A 17,925-nucleotide genomic window follows, 5' to 3' on the forward strand; every position below is an offset into this window, starting at 1 on the left:
TGTTAGTCACTCAGGCAAGCTCTCCAAAAAGTTTTAAGTCACAGAATCTTTAAAATGGCACCATAAACTGCATGTTATCAATCTTGCAACCTGGCCCACACCTGTCCCTCTTTGAAAACAAAACAGAGTTTTTTTTTTTTTAAAAAAAAAAAAAAAATTAGGAAGAAAAAAACAACAAAGAAAAACAAAAAAAGAAAAAAAAAAAAAAAAAAACATCACTGATCGTTTCACAGCCGTCACCCCACGTTAGGAGATATAAAGTGTGGGGTGTGGCGAATTCCCTCTCCTAAGGCGTTTTTTTTTTCTCATTAAATTTTCTATAAAATGTGTTTCTATTATCGAACTACTAAAAAAACCTGCATTTTTAGAAAATAGTTGATAAAAAATATTCCTCTGCATTGTACAAGAAAAGAGGTATGGGGAGCTCTGGTGAAGACCATGGTGATGTTATTCTGCCGCTGCTTCCTCCTCTTCCTCTTCCTCCTCTTCCTCTTCTTTCTGTCCAGGCTCTTCTGCAGCTGGTGCCTCCTAAACAGGGGGAGAAACAGAGATGCTTCAGTTAACTGACAGATCCCAACAAATTCAGCCAAACAACCCCCCCCCCCCCCCCCCCCCCCCGAATGCATACATAGTTGTTTCTTCTCTCCCCCAAGACAAAGATTACAACTACTCCTGGACCATGCACCTGAACATCCAATCAGAATGTAACTTGTTCTAGGACTATTATGAACTCTTTAAAAAAAAAAAAACAAAAACCCAAAAAACTGTAGGAGTAGAACTAAAGCGTGTATAATCGCTCTCTGTTACGGTCGGAGGGTTCACACAGGTTGACTCGTTTTCTTATTTAGTGCTGCATTAGTATAAATCTTGTGAAACACGTTGTGAAATTCACATGCACGTTACCTCTTCAGCTTTAGTCTCTCCATTCTCAGCTGGAGCCTCTTCCTGTTCTGCTTCCTTCTCTACTTCTGGCTCAGGGTTGGTCTCTTCTTTCTTTTCTTCAGGCTTCGCCTTCTCTACCTCCTTCACCTTCTTCTGCTTGGGAGGGGCCTTTTGCTAAGGGGAAAACACTGACACTCAGGATGTGTGCTTGATTGGTATGCTACGTAAACAAACTCTTTTTGTTGTTATTTTTTTTTCCTTACAATCTTGGGCATTTCAGACAATTAAAAAAAGAAAAAAAAAGAGTCAGAAATGAACCTCAAAAAGGTGACGACAGAAAAAAAAAAAAAAAGAAATAAGGTCATTTTTTTAAATAATAAACAACCATAGCCTCATTATCTTTCTTTTAAGACTAATGTACCTTTGGCTTTGGCTCCGACTTTGGCTGTGGTTTCTGTGAATAAATGAAGTTGAAACATTTATTAGAGGATGACAGCCAGAGAGCATGATAAAATTTTTTTTTAAAAAAGAACAAAATGTTCACAAACTGGAACTCAACTTTGTTTAATTATTCATATCCTGTAAGTTTTTTTTCAAATGCAGCATCAAATTCTGTCAACATCTGATTGTCCTCTAAAAGCATGGAACATATGTGTGTGTTTTTATTCATTACATGAAATATTAAGAGAACCGTATGTATTCATGTATAAACAGGGACATAAGGAACAATTGTGAACTTACGGCTTGGAGTCTCTCCGACCTCCTCTTGGGCTGTGGAAAGGTGGGGGTGGGGTAAAGAGAAGTGCAATAAATACCAGTGGACAGTGGATCACAAACAGGTCATTCAAAATATTAAATGACCAAAAAAATTATGATTAAAAAAAAAAAAGTGTAACATCTATACCAACCTCAACTGCCTCAGTGTCATTGTTTGCCTGGGGAGAAAAAAAAAAAGGGCAAAAAGCTGTTAGCCATCTAAATAAACGGGTGGGTGTGTAATATTAGGGGGAGGGGTTCGCTGTTGTACCCACCACCCCCCTGAGTTACGGGGAATTATGTAATTCCAAGTCTGTGTGGGGGAGGGGAACGGCGGTTTGGTAGCCCCAGTCACTGTACATAAGGACTACCAAGTGTGACCATAGAGATACTGCCCCCCAAAGCCATTTATGTATCTAAATTAAAACAAATTTCTAAGCATCATTACTGCCCAGCAACTACCTGGAATTAAGTAGTTTTGTATACAGAGAGGAGGGGAATAGCAGCTCCGCCTCTCCGGACAGCATTCATTCACGAGCAATTCACGGGGATTTGATACATGAAAGCATACACTGCTACGTCAACCTTTATACAATGTCTTCCCGCCATTTACTCGAATTTGATACAAGATACCGGAGCGACTTTCAAAACGGTTACAGAACGTACAGATCCGCGGAATTTACGGTGACGCAGTGTTAACATATAGAAAACACACGATAGTTGCATAAGATATTATTTAGAGCAGTAAACCGAAAACAATTACCACAGTTTACCAGTGACAGAGTTCACTCAGTTCAAAACAATTTGAAGATCAATTTAAACGTTTTTCAAAGCCCCACTCTCTCGAAAAGTAACAAGGGGGTGTTTCTGGGTTGTAGCATGATATAGATTCACATCTTTAGAACAAGGGCAGCCATGACACCCCAAGTCTATACTCTCCTCTCCAAGAACCATATGGAGTCGCGCAGTAACAGTTGCGCTTCAATGCACATGACTGCACACATGCAGTTTTCCAACCTGCTAACTCAGAAGTTGGAGATTTTCTCTAACTCACTACGTAAACAAAGTACAGTGAACCGTATTTAACTATATGGATTTTTCGGTAAAGCGGAGCGTATGCTACACAGTGTATGTCACTACTGCTTTCCTTAGTAGAACCGTGTAGTCTTTAGAGGGTTACACCCCTTTGTCTGGTCTCGTTGCTCAGCACATTCAGATTCCATGCGAGAGGGAAATTACACATAGATAGATAACACATATAACGTCTACTGTTATTCTCGTGCACATGCATGGTAACAGCAAGTAAAACCAATTCAGCAAAATATTCCACCGCTCCAAGTAAAAACGCGCCAGTTCCAAGCACAACACAGTGTTACGAAAGAAGCCACCTCACAGATACGTGCAACAATGTATCCAATTTTATTATGCTTTACGCTGGGCATGCACATGCATTTTAGTACTTTAGTAAATAAACTGAATTATGAAAACAGAAAAAAGATGCAAAAAATAATTATGAGTACGTTGTAGTTGAACTTACTTTGTTTCTTTTCGGCATGACTGCTTAGTTTGTAGGTTTTTTAATGCGAAACGAGAAAAATTCTGCAGAAGCGGATAGACTGTGTTGTAGCTATGTGTTAGTAGAATTCAAAGAGTACCTTTGAACACAGTGCTGCTAGGATAAATGTTCTATCGGAACAGAAACTAGCTGAAACCGGATTGGATCCCCCCTTTCTATATTCTATTCATTATACCACCAACCTGACGGGCAACCTACTTCTCCGCCCCTTTGTGGAATTGATTGGCTTAAAGGTCCTGGCAACACATTTTCAAATCAAAGCAAATACCTGTATGGATAGGTCAGGACGTCAATCAATTTGGGTTTGAGTTTACTTTGTAAAGGGCGACTATCTGCACACAGATGTGCACTATATCTGTTGTTAAATTCGATTGAACTCACTTATCTTTCGAGGAAAGCATGTCCTCTGTTGCAAATACCGTGCACGCGTACACGCCCCCTTCAAAAATTAGCCTCATCCATATCTTCATAAATGTCTCTTTTGCAACGTTATAAGAATACATAAACAAGTTTTCAGATTTAAATTAAGAACAAGTGACGGACATCGTGTTATAATAAAAGAACTGGCAGTTTATTGAGGGTCTACCCCACTGGTTACACTATGACCACGTTGATAAACAGAGAAAATGGCTGCCGGCTACAATTGGTTCCTGGTACTGAGCTCAGTCTTTTTGTGCAATCTCGTCAAAACACTGTTACCTTCTATTTCTTCATTTGTAAGTAATATTCTAAATTCGATTTTTAGTTCACGGGGATATAATGGCGTCAAAAGTCTGCGTGAGAATAGTCTGTTTTAACTCCCAAATCGTATGTCGCCCTGTCTGTGACGACAGCATTAGCTAGTCAGCTAGCCAGATGTTTATTAGAACTCTCTGTACTCTCTAACCTAACACGTGTGAACAATAGCAAGGCTTTTTGACCACCACCCAACCTCCAACTGTGCGAATTGCAAATTGACTGCGAAATGTATTGACTTATGCAACACAGGGCTCGCAGTCTACTTCTGGCTTGTTGGTCAAAGTAATGTAGCTATTCCATTAGCCTTTTTCTCTGTTACAGGCGATAGTGTTGAACTACTGAGGGGGGAAAAAGAACGTTAAGACAGCGAACCCCATTGACTATGCTCAAACGAATGCCCACTAGCTGAAGTCTGTTGCTGTTCAACCTAAAATTGTCACAGGATCACAGTCACAAGAGTATTTATGTGCGAAGCACGATGATTTCCTAAATACCGATTAAGAATGACACACTAAAGACGACGTGTACTTTTGTTCTTTCTCTTGTCTTCCCATGATTTCTTTGTAATCTAAGCTATCAAAGATCATTCAGAAAGATGCAGAACAAGAAATGGAGATGAGGACAGAGATCCAGAATATGAGGATGGAGCTATCTTCCATCAGCATGATGGATGAGTTTGCCAGGTACGCTCGACTGGAGCGTAAGATCAACAAAATGACAGACAAATTGAAGACTCACGGTAAGACAGGTTTATGGCGAATTGATAAAAATAAGCTCCTTATGGTATAGATACTGTAGAGTGACACATAAGACAACAGATAAAAAAAAAATCGTTTAGTACCTGCCACATTTGGTTATGGGCGGTTAGGAGCGCTCTCACAAAATTACCACCATTCAACTACAGATAACGAGATGACCTCTTGATTGTGCTCCCCTCCGTGTTTATTGGGTGTCATACATCTACCACAGATGATATGAGAAACTCAGTGTTCAGTAAATTGTGTCAAATCTATGGCAAAATGTTAGAATAGTTAAATTATGTTTAATTATTCTAACTGGTGACAACAGCAAGTTACCTAAACCTAGACTTAACATGTTTTTATCTGAATACCTACACACCCTGTTGTGTCATTTCTAATATCTCCTGGAGGAGCAATGAAGCACAATCAACACTACAAGGAATCAGGAAAAAAGAGGAATAAACTTTCGGAACTCGAAGCAGAAATTTAAACAAAGACACAAAGATATTTTAATTCACACCTACATTTGAATTTTAAGCACCCTCAAATTCACGGTCTTAAAACATGTTGCAGGAGACTTTGTGACAAAACTAGAATGCATTCACACGCAAGTTGCGTGTTGGCTTAGTGACAAGATTGTTGGCCTCTCCCTTTTGTTTATTTCTTTACAAGTGTCTTAACACCATGTGCACTCATCACGACACCTTAAATGAGGTGGAAGGGGCACATGAAAGTCAGTTTTATCACTGGTTTTGTTTCAAAGCCACTTCGTTTTACAGCTTCTCTCGTGATTACGAATGAGGCAAAACAGGGCGGGAAAACAAAAGTTTACTTAACGGTTCTGTGTTTCTCTTTAGTTGTTGTTTTTTTTTTCTTTTTCATGGAGAACTGGCACATCACATGTGCCAAGTGTGGAAAGTGGCAGGTGGGTCTCAGATAACAGCCCTAGTGTTCGTGGGGGGGCCCCCCATGCACAGCTGCTGTCTGTTGCTGTCTCTCATCCTCAGCCATAGGACAGCCATTACAAGCCTATAGCGACAAGAGGAAACCGCCCCGTACGTTACAAGAGTGCGTCCGTGTGAGACCGAGACGTCTTCCAAAACCTCTCTGCGAGTAGTCAAGCCGGCACACCTGATTCAAATGTGGAAAATCATCGTTAAGTCCTTGAGCAGCAAAATTAAGGGGTTCTACTTTAAGAAAAACATAATTATATCTTAAATTTTAGGGAGTACTTAAAGAGGACAGGCCCATAGCCACTTTCTCGACTGCAGGGTGCTTCTTACTACACAGAGATCCCTCACTCACTAAGCCGTTTAATCGCCCTTGAATTAACACCCCTGTCCCGACTCCTGCCGTTCTTAAACAAGCATTAACACGACCCTCCAGACATTTCAGACAGACCAAAATACACTTATTGACATTACTAGCATAGTTAAATGTTACTAGATTAGGTTACCCTATCCAAATGCATCACCCATGGTGGTCTCTTGAACCTTTTGCAAAAGTGAGAAAAAGCATTTTTTTTTTAAAAAAAATTTTAAAGTATGAGGACAAGCAAGTGTAACATATAGGAACATTGTTATTTATCAGTGTTAATTCAGACAGAAATTATTTTTTGCCATCCAGAAAATATACACATTTTCTCATATCCGTGAACAGATGTTGCATAAGTGTTGAACACAGCTAAAAATGCATCAGCGTGTTCTACTCTGTAGAAGATCGCTTGGTTCATTTAAAGATAAGGAAATATCAAGGAACTATATAATTTCCTCTGTTATGGGGTTGAGGAAAGAGTTTCCTGTTTCTCCAACTGTATAAGCAGATAAACAATCCAGTATATAGACGACAGTATTGTTTCAGATGCTGGTCTGTGAAATACATTGCCAAGTTACTTGCACCACCTCTGACCGAGTACTGCAGAGCAGTTAATCAAAGCCTTTGTCATAAAACCGAAATGGAGTGGGTCGGACTTTTATGATCCCTTTTTATATTTTCTTAACAGTTAAGTCAAGAACTGCTCAACAAGCCAAAATGAAGTGGATCGTGAATATAGTTTTTTACATTCTCCAGGTAAGATAAAACACAGCGTTTTAGAATTTGTCTTCTAATATTATCGTCTTCTAATATTACAATGATTTGCATTGAGGTTTAACAGCACAACCCTGTTCCGCGGTGCGTTAGCACTGTTGTACTTTGTGACAGCTGGAGATTAATGTTACGTTTGTGTTGAACTGTGGCTAGGCGGCATTGATGATCTCTCTCATTTGGAAGTACTACGCCGATCCAGTCACAGTTGTGCCCAGTAAGTGGATTGCCCCACTGGAGCGACTGGTGGCTTTCCCATCTGGTGTTGCAGGTAAAGTGTGATTTTTTTTTTTTCTTGACTGGAATTTGAAGTCTACTTGCAAGTGAGGGTAGAGTAAATATTTAAAATGAACATAGTAAAAGAACTGGATCCCCCTGTGTGCGTTATTTGTACACAACAGACCCTATGACTTGAGGAAATGTCAACTGACCCAAGACAAACCTTCTCTCATGCAACAGCAATAGCCCGCTTCCCTTTTCGCTTTCTGCAGATATCTGCCAGTATATAATTTAAGAATAGCACATGCGGTCATCATTTTGGTGCCTAAGGTCAAATTGTTTATATTCTTTAACCAGTGAAACTTCGCTTTTTTTTTCTTTTTTTCATAGTGTGCCATTTGTGTTTAAAACCCAAAGCACGTAAATGAATGAATGTAAAGATAGTGTTAAGAAATGCGTGTAAGGTTGATGATGTCAAATTCTCTCAACTCTTGTGTTTTTCAGGTGGTGTTGGAATAACGTGCTGGTTGGTGGTCTGTAACAAAGTGGTAGCGATTGGTCTTCATGCTATAAGCTAAACTGAATTTAGCACTACTCATTCATCCAGTATTACAACATTTCAGCTGAGCGGTTATCTACCTCGTACCGTTATACATTGTGAGGTCGGTGAACCGGTCAGTTTAGTGCTTGTATATCTCTTTTCCAGCATCGGATGTTATTACGTACGTGAACGAAACATTTTGTCGAACAACTCGGTTTTTTTTTTTAGTCAGTTCCTGCACTTTCAAGAGGTTTAATTTATGCTGCTTTGTCGAACACAACGTCTGCAAATGCTCACGTGACTGGTGTTATTTTAGTGTAATGTTTCGTGAGCCCAGTAGTTGAACATTTGAAATGAAAGCCGCGGGACACCTGAGACACAGAGCATAAAATCCGTATTACCACTTACCTTTCAATACTACATAGCACGTGCACGTACCTTCAGCACTAGAGAGGAAGCTTTCGTATTCGACCAAGTGGAGAATAATGTTTTTTGTGTGTGATGATCTAGATAGCATTGAAATGAGTGTTTCTTTGCCCCTTCACACCTGTTTACAGGGGTTGAGATTGAAATGTTTTTACTGAAGGACTTGTAAATTCAGTCCTTGCAGTAGATGACCGAAGAAGTCAGTTGTCATGGTTTATTGTTGTTATTTGTTTGTTTACTCATGGTTGTAATGTAATTGTTTTTGGGTACATACTTTTTTTTTTTTTTTAATGCCAGTGAAGAAAGCAAATAAATTAAGAAAGAAAGTGTCTCTGTTCTGGTTCTTTCCTCTAGCAAACCCCCCCCCCCCCCCCCCCCCCCCATTATGACATAGGGGGACGAATCACACAGTCTGTCCGTGCTTTAAGATGAATAATGATCATTGGGACATACTCAACAGATACTTCCAAATGTTCTTGTTTCCTTATTCTTTCCTTATTTCAAGTCTTGGAAAAACAAATCAATACAATTTCACCATATTTCACGTGGTCAGTGGAAAGCACTCAAAACTTTGCACCTTTAAAGCGTTGTGTGACTCCTCAAATAGGTCAAAATCCCAAACTATCCACTCTGCTTATCTTAGCGAAGCCGTCACTAACCACAGAGTGAACCTGCCAGTAAATACACTGTAATGTAGCCGTTGATAAATCTGATGAATATGCAGTGATAGTCACCCTCGGCTGAGTAATTTTATCTGACACTGAATCACACATTTATTCATAAGTTTAAACATATTTTCTTTAAAACACGATTAAGATCATGGGTCTGAACGTACTGTTTTAATCCATGCAAACCGACAGCGTGTTGAGATCATTTATAACTTTAAACTTAAGTTTCAGAAGGGATAAATGTGACCACAGTGTGTACTTTCAGAAAGAAATGGTATGTTCAGGAAAATGGTCCACAGTTGCTCTTAAAACATTATTTTATTATCTAACTCTTGTTGCTTCAGGCTCAAGCTCTCTGGACCCAACCAGAAAGCAAAACTCAAAAGCATTTCCTCATAACACCAAATTAACATTTGACCTTTCCTGCTCCTTAAAATAACCAGAATATCTACTTGCAGTTGTAAATCTGGGATACGCTGCTTGTAGGGCAAAATCCTTCCAAACACTCGGGTTTTACGTTGCAAATAAAACATTTAATACGATATAATTTCAAACCATAAAACAGACCTCAGTGACAGGCAGTGGTAAAACGTAACATTTAGTCAGTCTAATCGTTGTGACTTTATGCATCTCTGTGTCTTTCCAGCTATTAGTTATGAGTCTAAAATGATGAATGAGTTCTCCTTTGCAGTCAGACTTGAGTTTGTGTTTCCTCTTTGCGAAGAGGAACTATGGTCCAGAGATGAGCTTTTACGTGTGAGGGACATCCTTCTCCTTAGCCGATTGGTCAAAAATCTTGACTAGCCCGAAAAGTTCTTTCATCAGACTACTCTTCTTACTATTAACTTCCACGGGCTCACTCCCTTGTCTGGTCGTTTTCCCAGCATCCCCTGTGAAAGGCGGGTCATACACGCCGGTGACCAGGTCTGCTGCCTTATCCTGACGGGTTATTGTCTTATGACCTTTGTGACAGGAAGGATTGTGGTCCAGATCTGAGCTTTCAGTATGAAGTACATTCTTCTCCTGAGGTACCTGGTCAAAAATCTTGACTTGGCCAAAAAGTTCTTTCATCAGATTAACCTTCTTATTATTGATCAGCTCCTCCACAGGGTCAGACTCTTGTCTGGTCGCGTTCCCATCATCCCCTGTGAAGAACGGGTCGTACACGCTGGTGTCCTGGTCCGCCGTCTTACCCTGACTGGTCATCGACTTTCGGCGGGTCCCTGTAAAGTTCTGACCCCGTGGAGCGTAGGCAGGTCTCCCGCAGTGTAGGTTCTGAATGGTCTGTTTGAACGTGTACTGCCTTCTGGTTCTGACTAGAGGCTTGGGACTTTTGTTCGTTTTAGGAGGGTCTCCAAAGAAGTCTCCCAAGCTTGTCTCCTTCTTCTCTGGCAACGTCTGCTCAATCTCAGCACAACCTGTTTGCTCTGTTACTCCCTCAGTCACACTATGACATTCCTCTTCACCATCACTACATTCTTCTAATCAAAGACATCACATGAATCGCTTATCAGAGGCTTATCGCTTATCCATAGTGACTGTGATTTAATCTAGGACGAGGCTTAAAATCCCTGTACAGGGAACAAACCCACACAGTGTATGTCATAGCGCGAGTTTCCTTAGGCTTGATAAAACCATAGTTTGAACATTCATTTTACTGTGCCGGACATTACAGTATCCAAGTTTTTATTCTTTTTCTGTTTTTTTTTTTGTTTGTTTTTTTTAGCATGCCGGTTGCTATGGTCTACGGTCACCTAGAAACATGATGCAAATAATAGGACCTCCTCTAGGTTAACTGAAGAGCCAGTTAACCTCAGACAGTAGTAGTGTACATTATGACACATTTTGATCCCTACCTGCGGTTGTTTCCTTAACAGAGTCATGACCATAACTCAACTCCTGCTCATTGTCATTTTCTCTGTCATCTTGTGTGTCGGGGAAACAAACAGCAAGACTCTCCTGCAAAACAAAAAACAGCATTTACAGAGGCCGTCGGGGGGCCGAAGATCACATCCTGTCATAAAACTCACTAGTGTTTCAAGGGCAGGGAACACCCGTGACACAAAAGATACAAACTGCAGTTTCTGCGCTTCCTTTCTGGTCCAGCTCCGTCACTGAATCCTCGTTGCTGTCGTACTGCTTTTGGAGTTCCAGCGAATGCGTCGGCCCCTCAACAGGTAGAGGCGATGGCGTCCCTGTCTGAACCGATTTGCTGTCTGTTTTTCCTTGGAGTTGAGTGACACAATATATAACATGTTATTGGAAAAAAAAAAAAAAAAAAAAAAAGGCCATCAACAGGATTTCTTTATGAAATGACAGGACAACAGCTTTTCTGCGTACCTCTTTTGGCAAAGTCTTTTGGAATTCTATGGGAATAGATAAAATGACTCTCCAGTTCTCTCTCTTTCTCCTGTATCACAGGAAATAGTGGCAGTGCATCAACAGACATAATTTCCAAACAAAATTAAACGAATAAAACAGTGCAGTTTAGCACCATTAAGGCGTATGGTCTATTCTAAGTGAGTTCGAAGGATTTCCAACTGTACTCATGCTTAAAACGAATGAAAACCAAAAGGCAATACATTTTGAATGTAACATTAAGGTGGGAACTCTTTACTTTGATTTTTTGATTTAACTGCCTTATGTGTTCTTGGAGTGATCTGGACATGTCACGAGCCTCCAACGTCTTCCGGGATTCAGCGTTTATTTGGCGATAAAAGGATGCCGTGCTCAGTTCAAGGTTCCTCTCCAAGTCCTGATACAAAAAACAAACCAACAAAAAAAAAAACGAACGAACAAAAGGAGAAACCAGTAAATCTGGCCTAATTCCCCCCTGCCCCGTGATTCTTTGTTGATGCTGTCTTTTGTACGGTGTAAGTTCTCTGATTTGGGAACTGAATAATCACCAGTCATGTGGTTATATGTAACTTATACAGTCAGTCAATAACTGACTTCCCTGTAATGGGGTTGTTTGCACAAGGACAAAAGGAACATGAAAAAACATAAAGAGATCAATATTTAGGGTCAGTTTCAAAACCTACAGACTCAAATCCAATCGACTGACATACCTGTCGGCAGCATTAAGAGCAAAAAAATACTATCTTTTAGATCAGTGGTTTTTCAACCTCTTTCGACATGTGCCCCCACACTTTGTCTCGGTTTGAAATCGTGCTCCACCTCCCCCACCTTTTTCATTGCACTTGCCGGTTGGCGCCTAAAAAATCTTGCACCTCCCCTTGACAGGTGCTCGCCTCCCACCCCCACCCCCACCCCCCGGGGGACAGGCCCCGCAGGTTGAAAACCCCTGTCTGATTACGTCCTGTCTGCTACCTGGATCCTCTTAGTCTTTCTCTCCAGCTCTGCGCTGATCAAACCGAGCTGCTGGGCCAGTTCTTCCCTCTCCCCCAAGTTGCGGTCTTGGCTGAGAAGCTGCAGTTTCTGTACGGCGTCTTTGGTGTGCATCAGTCTGTCCTCCGTGTCGCGCAGCCTGATGGTCAGCGCGTGCTTGTGGAACTGAGCCTTGTGCAGACATTCACGCAGAGCGCGCACCTCGTTGTCGTGCTTCTGCAGGATCTGCGGCAGAGCAGCCTGAGAGTCCTGGAAGTGTTTCAGCGCCACCACATGGCGACTCTGGATACGTCGCAGCAGCTGGTTCTCCCTGGAAGCCCCAGTCAGCAGCTGCTTCAGCTCCCATACCTGGTTACTGAGCTCGTTGACGCGGTGCCTATGTGCAGAGGTGATGCGCTGTCTGGGTCCCTCTGGGCGTTTGACAGGGGCAAAGGGAGGGGCTCTACGACCGGTCCAGTGGCTGTTCTTGTTCTGCGGGTGCCGCAGGCAGGTCTTAATGTGAGCTTGGATGAGAGGAAAATGGAAGTTAAGCAAGTCCTGGACTTCTGCTGTGCCAAACACCATATAAGACTTTGCAGTCTGTCAAAAATACATGCTCAGTTTATTTTGAACCACCACAAAATGTTTGCATTTACATAGCGACCTTTTAGTAAAATACACCATCCGACTATAAGGTTTTAGTCTTGCAAGTCCCTTTAGAAATGCTACACCTACAATAACTGTCGTGCTTCTTTGTTTACATTCCAAACGATGTAAAACGATGTTCAACACAACTAACGTTAACAACACAACATATTCCAGTCACTGTTCTGTTATCTTATATTCACTTACCTTTACTCGTGTTTGCTTTAAATCTTCTTTGAAATGACTTCTTGCGAAGATGAAGAGGCGTCGAAGAAGCTTTCGAGGTCAACCGGTCGGTAAAAGTTTCGTCTTCAAAGTCATCTTCATACTCTGAATGGGTTGAAGACCTATTTGACCCCCGTTGGCTGTCTATTTCAGATCTGTTCTGATGAGTTTTTCTGGACTGATCGGATTCATCTGAGGAACTGCTGGACTCAGTATAACAACTTTTTCCATCTCCTTCGCCCCCATCAGGATAAGAATCCGCTAGGTTTTCATAACTTGTGCGCAGGAGCCCTAAGGGCATATCTGTAATTTTCCCGAAAACAAAACAAAAAAAGCATCTTTTGTCAAAATTAAGATGAACTGACCAAAATTCTGTGTCTCCGCTTTACACATGCAAGCGATGGTTAATGCGTAGTTCTGGCACGAGTATTCGACAAAAGTAAAATCGGTAAATAGGAGACAACTAAACGGGAGAGCGCTAGTTAACTATTAGACCTCCAGTTAGTCTACAAATAAAATTAAGTCATTAAAAATGGACAAATATGCTAAATTAACTAAGTAGCAAGCCAGCTAATTTGTCTTGCTATATTACTTTATTATTAGTAGTAGTAGTATTATTATTATTATTAAACAATTAGTTGTGGTAATTATATATATCTTCGGTTCAGTCGTATTCCTACCTGAATAGTCGGTCAGTCAGTTTAAGTGCAACTGGAGGAAACTTGTCTCTCATATAGTTTCAAAGTAAGCTAACTGTCTCGAATACTTCGTTGCAGTTTAAAAACTTATATATTTGGTTACCTTAGAGACATGCAACGCGTTATCATCGAAATGATCTATGGGAACTGTAGTTGGTGATGTTTGTGCGTGAGGTGAAGCTGCCTTGTGAATGCATCAGGACAAGGGTAAATTCTTACTGGGGTGTCAACTACAATTTCTTATGCAAACCGATTCAAGGCATATTCCAGCGATAAAATGAAATACCCGTTAATGTTTAGAGCTCTGGTGGGAATGCCGTCAAGACGTAACAAAATCGCCAACGATGAACCATAATTATTTTCGTTTCTTTGTTGTGTCGTAAAACATCGGGCATGGTTTATTTGTGCACCGTTACACTATTGCTTGCCGTTTCAGTACAGTTGAACACGGTTCAACATGTTGTTCAGCCACTACTCCCGTCCTTATATGCAAGTCACCGCAGACTAACTTGGTGCCCCCGACAGACAGCTGAAACTGCCAATCATTTGGTCACTTCAAAACCCTTTCGGCCAAACCCACCAATCCCGCCAAGTTGAGAAGTTTGGGGCCAAAAATAGCCGTGATGGTGTGGTTGGTGCTCTCTATGCAATGCACTGTGCGCTCCAGCCAAGGGGGAGGTTTGCTGTGTCTTTAAGAACTTAACCCAATTGTTATATTTCACTTACGTTTTCACAGCTTCTCAAAATGGTTATCAAAGTCTTTCTCGCCTCTTCATCGGGTTCAACAGCGGTAAGCAAGATTTAATAAGTTTTCTCCTGTTTTGACTTATTTTTGTAATCTGTTGCCTGTATTTATAAACTCACGCTAAATTTAGTGGAGTATTTTATACTAAACCTTCGATACATAAACAACTGTCTCTTCAACAAGCAAAACTTCTTAATAACGCTAACTGAACTGTTTTTCTTACCATTTTATGCTTTAACAAAGCCAGTGTAGCAGTATCATGCCAGTTTCCTTATATATCTCGGCTGTCGTGAGATCACATTCCAAACCTGCACCAGCATTTTGCTTAAGAGGAGCAGGCGTCCCTAACTCCAGAACTCTCCAGAAATGACAAGATTAGACTAAATTAATTCAGTACAATTACCTGTGCAGAATGACCACACTATTTTCTTCATCTTAATTTTTTTTAATTTCATTCTTAAATCTACATTCTGTTATTACTTTGTCAGTGATGCCCCTTTACAGTCCAGTGATTTATAACTTTAGAATGAATTAGTAATTGAATCTGTCAGAATGTTGTACTACATGCATTTTTCATACTTTAAGCTCTTAAATAACTTCATCAAGCGGACCTGTGTTCGTAATATGTACATCTGTCCCTTTTTTTTTTGCCAGATCAAAAAGAAACAGCAGGATGTTCTAGGCTTTCTCGAAGCCCTTAAGATCGACTTCACACAGTTTGACATCGCCTCCAACGAGGAGAACCGTATGTGGATGAGGGAAAACGTCCCCGAAGAGAAGAAACCCACCAACGGTATTCCACTTCCTCCTCAAATCTTCAACGAAGAGAGCTACTGCGGGGTGAGTGCTCCGGAGACCCCTAATATCATAGTTAATCATAATTAATCTCAGAGCTACATTTATTAACAGACCCCAGATCAGTCAAGAATATACTCATATGGTTAGATGAAGGATAGAACTTTCTGGGTAGAATGCAAGCGTCATTGTTTGTGACTTTAATCTAGTTGTAAGTTGATGAAGAGCGTGAGAATCACAGTGGGAACTGAAGTGCACAAATCTTAATGCTCAAGTTGAGGGGGAAAGATTTACTTTTTGGGGAGAGGAGAGGGAGGTGAGCGACATTCATATTGTAGGGGTTTGATTTTTGTGTTTTGGTTTTTGCAGGATTATGAAACATTCTTTAATGCAAAAGAGGACAACCAGGTGTACGCCTTTTTGGGTCTGCCCCCTCCACCAGGGTCTAAGGTTGGCTTTTTTTACTACCGCGTGTTTGTTTGTTTTTGAAACGCAGTGGTTTTTGATTAAACTTAATAATTAAGATTGTAATTTATGTTGGTTAAATAAGCATATAATAATTAAATGTTGCAATTTTTTTCATCTCCCTGAGTATTCACGTTGTTTTGAATGTATTTATGAAAGGATCAAACTTGATGAGGTAACGTCACAGATTACCTCGAAAACGATCATTTAGAACTGAACACTTTGGTTTTTTTTACAGTGTATCCACGGAGACCGTGCTGACTTCTTATTCCCAGTTTTCTAATGTTCCGTAGTTTATTTCAATGAGAAAAAAAAACAAAAACAAACTTGACGTCATGTTAAAGCAGTCAACCTCTCTCGATGCAGGAAGCGCGAGAGGCCGAGAAAGAGGTGATCTTAGAGAACGGGACTCACGCCGAGGAACAGCCTGATGATGAGACAACAGTAATAGTTTTCTGACCCCCTATCTTCACGTTGTGGTTTTTCCATCCCATACGTTGCTTCACCTGTATAATCCTGCTTGTTTCCAGAGACCATTAACCTCATATTCATTGTCTTAATCTGTTTAGTCGGTGCTAACATAGATTTAGTTGCATGCTTTTTCTCTCACATGTAGTTGACTTCTTAAGCAGCTTTGCTCAACATATATGTGGGGTTGTTTTTTTTAAAAAATAACAATGTGTTTATTTATCATATTTTAAGAGAGTACATATTTTCCATAGCATGTTTGTTTGTTAATAGTAGAAAAAAAAAAACCCCAAAGAGACTTCATTTGCGAGTATGTTGAATTTTAATGGGTCCATTGCTGTTTTTCAGTTTTGAACAAACATTTACCCGTTAATCATTTAACATGGTGAACCAGATGCATTTGTTCTTTCCTCTCAAATGTAAAAGCTCTGCAATTTATTTTCCATTCAGTAGCTCCTGGTTTATATTTACCTTTATTGATGCTTCTGCATTCGTACTTTACAGGATTACTTGTTCTTCTTGTTCTTTAGGAGAACAATATATAGTGGGAATCACAACTGTTTTCCTCACATTTGCTGAGTAGATACAGTTATCACATTAGAAGTTGCTCCTGGCTTGAAATAATATGGTCCTTTTTTTAGGCACTCATTGTTTTTATTATAGCATACCATTCATGTCCTATTCAACTGCATGCTGCCCTTTAAACTCCTGTTCCACAGCACATTGGAATCACATGTCGTCTCAACTCATTTAAAATGCCCCCCTCCCCCCTCCCACTTTGAGGAAAAAGTAACCGCATTTTTCTCTGAAGGAGTGTACACAATGCCTTGAGTTTTTTTTGTCTTTTCATCCAGGTGTTTGGAGATTCTGTTTTTCTGGGTGGCTCACTGTTCTGTTTGTTTTAGAAAAGAGAGATCCCTGCAGAGGAGCGCAATGGAGAGGCACACTCAGAGGAGGAGGCCACGGGAGAAGGAGAACAGGAGGTAGCGGAAGATGGGGAGGAGGTCCAAGAAGAGGAGAAAGGAGAAGAGGAGGACGCGGCCGAAGAAGAGGGAGATGAAGAGGAAGAAGAAGAAGAAGAAGAGGAGGAAGAGGAAGGAGAGGAAGAACAAGAAGATGAAGAAGAGAGTGTAACTGGCTCCTCAGAATTTAGCTTGATTCCCAGCATCTTACTGCACTGTGTGTTCTCCTCCTGTAACATCTCCTCATTCTACCATTACCTTCCTCCTCCTCCTCCTGCTCCTTCTGCACCTCCTCACTCCTCTCAACATTTTTGATTTAAACGAAGTTCCTGTTGTCCTTGACTTTTCCTCTGCAACCCTGGACTCCATACTAACCTATCTACCTGTCCTCCATTAATACGTCTGTCCCCTTTAATTTGTAGGACGTTTAACTATCTCTGTTGTTTTGGTGTATTCCTCTTTCCTTCTTCGGATGGTTCCTATCTTCCCTTTTTTAGCCGTGCTGTTGTTCGGATGACAATGCCAGTGTTGGTGTGGATGGAAATTTGCACTGTGTCCAAGTCAGTTGTTTGGTTTGAAGTCTTTAGGAAAGTCCCACTAGGCCTGTACCTTACAGTAGTTGCCTGCCATACGATTGTACTTATTGTTGTTTTTTTAATGTTGATTTAGATATGTGATGTACGTTTGTGAAGTGTTCTTTTTCGTGCATTGCCTAAGGCTTTGTTCTGTTTAAAGTTTGGTTTTCTGTGTTTAAAGTTTTGGTCCATGTTTGAAGTTTTGGTCCAAGTTAATAGTTGGCTCTCAGAGTGTTTTTTCTCCCTCTAATTCACTGATTCTTACTGAGTTCTCTCTTCTGTTTGACAGAAAAGTGCCCCAGCAGAGGACGAGGCCCAGGTAAAATTCTCTAAAATGTTTTATTTGTCAGTTATCTGAATGATCACCCCAAGTGCAAAACACTTTACAT

At 40.6% G+C, this 17,925-nt stretch overlaps 4 protein-coding genes across 4 annotated transcripts in view; 2 read left to right on the forward strand and 2 right to left on the reverse strand.

Annotated features, from left to right (window-relative positions):
• Window positions 1-213: 213 nt before the first annotated feature.
• hmgn1a (high mobility group nucleosome binding domain 1a) lies at window positions 214-3,303 on the reverse strand. The gene is made up of 6 exons (XM_030778549.1): window positions 3,176-3,303; window positions 1,791-1,817; window positions 1,624-1,653; window positions 1,304-1,336; window positions 904-1,056; window positions 214-528 (listed from the first exon to the last, which is right to left on the reverse strand). The coding sequence occupies exons 1-6, from the start codon at window positions 3,191-3,193 to the stop codon at window positions 448-450; spliced, it is 342 nt and encodes a 113-aa protein (XP_030634409.1). The 5' UTR covers window positions 3,194-3,303; the 3' UTR covers window positions 214-447.
• A 537-nt stretch (window positions 3,304-3,840) lies between these two features.
• get1 (guided entry of tail-anchored proteins factor 1) lies at window positions 3,841-8,206 on the forward strand. The gene is made up of 5 exons (XM_030776455.1): window positions 3,841-3,930; window positions 4,526-4,691; window positions 6,695-6,762; window positions 6,934-7,048; window positions 7,501-8,206. Exons 1-5 carry the CDS (start codon window positions 3,841-3,843, stop codon window positions 7,572-7,574), a joined length of 513 nt encoding a protein of 170 aa, XP_030632315.1. The 3' UTR covers window positions 7,575-8,206.
• A 1,175-nt stretch (window positions 8,207-9,381) lies between these two features.
• On the reverse strand, window positions 9,382-12,543 carry LOC115814999 (lebercilin-like protein). Its single transcript, XM_030777968.1, has 6 exons — window positions 11,962-12,543; window positions 11,249-11,386; window positions 10,972-11,041; window positions 10,708-10,856; window positions 10,488-10,590; window positions 9,382-10,112 (listed from the first exon to the last, which is right to left on the reverse strand). Exons 1-6 carry the CDS (start codon window positions 12,541-12,543, stop codon window positions 9,382-9,384), a joined length of 1,773 nt encoding a protein of 590 aa, XP_030633828.1.
• Window positions 12,544-14,271: 1,728 nt separating this feature from the next.
• Window positions 14,272-17,925, forward strand: part of sh3bgr (SH3 domain binding glutamate-rich protein) — a 9,608-nt gene continuing 5,954 nt past the window's right edge. Inside the window, exons 1-6 of the mRNA XM_030777970.1 lie at window positions 14,272-14,316; window positions 14,926-15,111; window positions 15,436-15,516; window positions 15,898-15,975; window positions 16,905-17,003; window positions 17,052-17,127. Coding sequence (XP_030633830.1) covers window positions 14,272-14,316; window positions 14,926-15,111; window positions 15,436-15,516; window positions 15,898-15,975; window positions 16,905-17,003; window positions 17,052-17,127 — 565 coding nt within the window. The remainder of the gene's footprint in view (window positions 14,317-14,925; window positions 15,112-15,435; window positions 15,517-15,897; window positions 15,976-16,904; window positions 17,004-17,051; window positions 17,128-17,925) is intronic.

The sequence above is a fragment of the Chanos chanos genome, chromosome 6 (genome assembly GCF_902362185.1).
Source record: "Chanos chanos chromosome 6, fChaCha1.1, whole genome shotgun sequence".
NCBI classification, from domain to species: Eukaryota; Metazoa; Chordata; class Actinopteri; order Gonorynchiformes; family Chanidae; genus Chanos; species Chanos chanos.

What these genes read in the sequence shown, in the direction of transcription:
- hmgn1a (XM_030778549.1), bottom strand. An exon ending in GGTCGGAGAGACTCCAAGCC is followed by an intron (nt 1,337 to 1,623) that starts GTAAGTTCACAA and finishes ATTTATTCACAG; the next exon opens with AAACCACAGCCAAAGTCGGA. An exon ending in AGTCGGAGCCAAAGCCAAAG is followed by an intron (nt 1,057 to 1,303) that starts GTACATTAGTCT and finishes TTTTCCCCTTAG; the next exon opens with CAAAAGGCCCCTCCCAAGCA.
- get1 (XM_030776455.1), top strand. Translation starts at nt 3,841, where the DNA reads ATGGCTGCCGGCTACAATTGGTTCCTGGTACTGAGCTCAGTCTTTTTG. An exon ending in TAGTTTTTTACATTCTCCAG is followed by an intron (nt 6,763 to 6,933) that starts GTAAGATAAAAC and finishes AACTGTGGCTAG; the next exon opens with GCGGCATTGATGATCTCTCT. An exon ending in TTTCCCATCTGGTGTTGCAG is followed by an intron (nt 7,049 to 7,500) that starts GTAAAGTGTGAT and finishes TGTGTTTTTCAG; the next exon opens with GTGGTGTTGGAATAACGTGC.
- LOC115814999 (XM_030777968.1), bottom strand. Translation starts at nt 12,543, where the DNA reads ATGGTGTTTGGCACAGCAGAAGTCCAGGACTTGCTTAACTTCCATTTT. An exon ending in GAAAGACTAAGAGGATCCAG is followed by an intron (nt 11,387 to 11,961) that starts GTAGCAGACAGG and finishes TTTTTGTATCAG; the next exon opens with GACTTGGAGAGGAACCTTGA. An exon ending in AGTTAAATCAAAAAATCAAA is followed by an intron (nt 11,042 to 11,248) that starts GTAAAGAGTTCC and finishes CCTGTGATACAG; the next exon opens with GAGAAAGAGAGAGAACTGGA.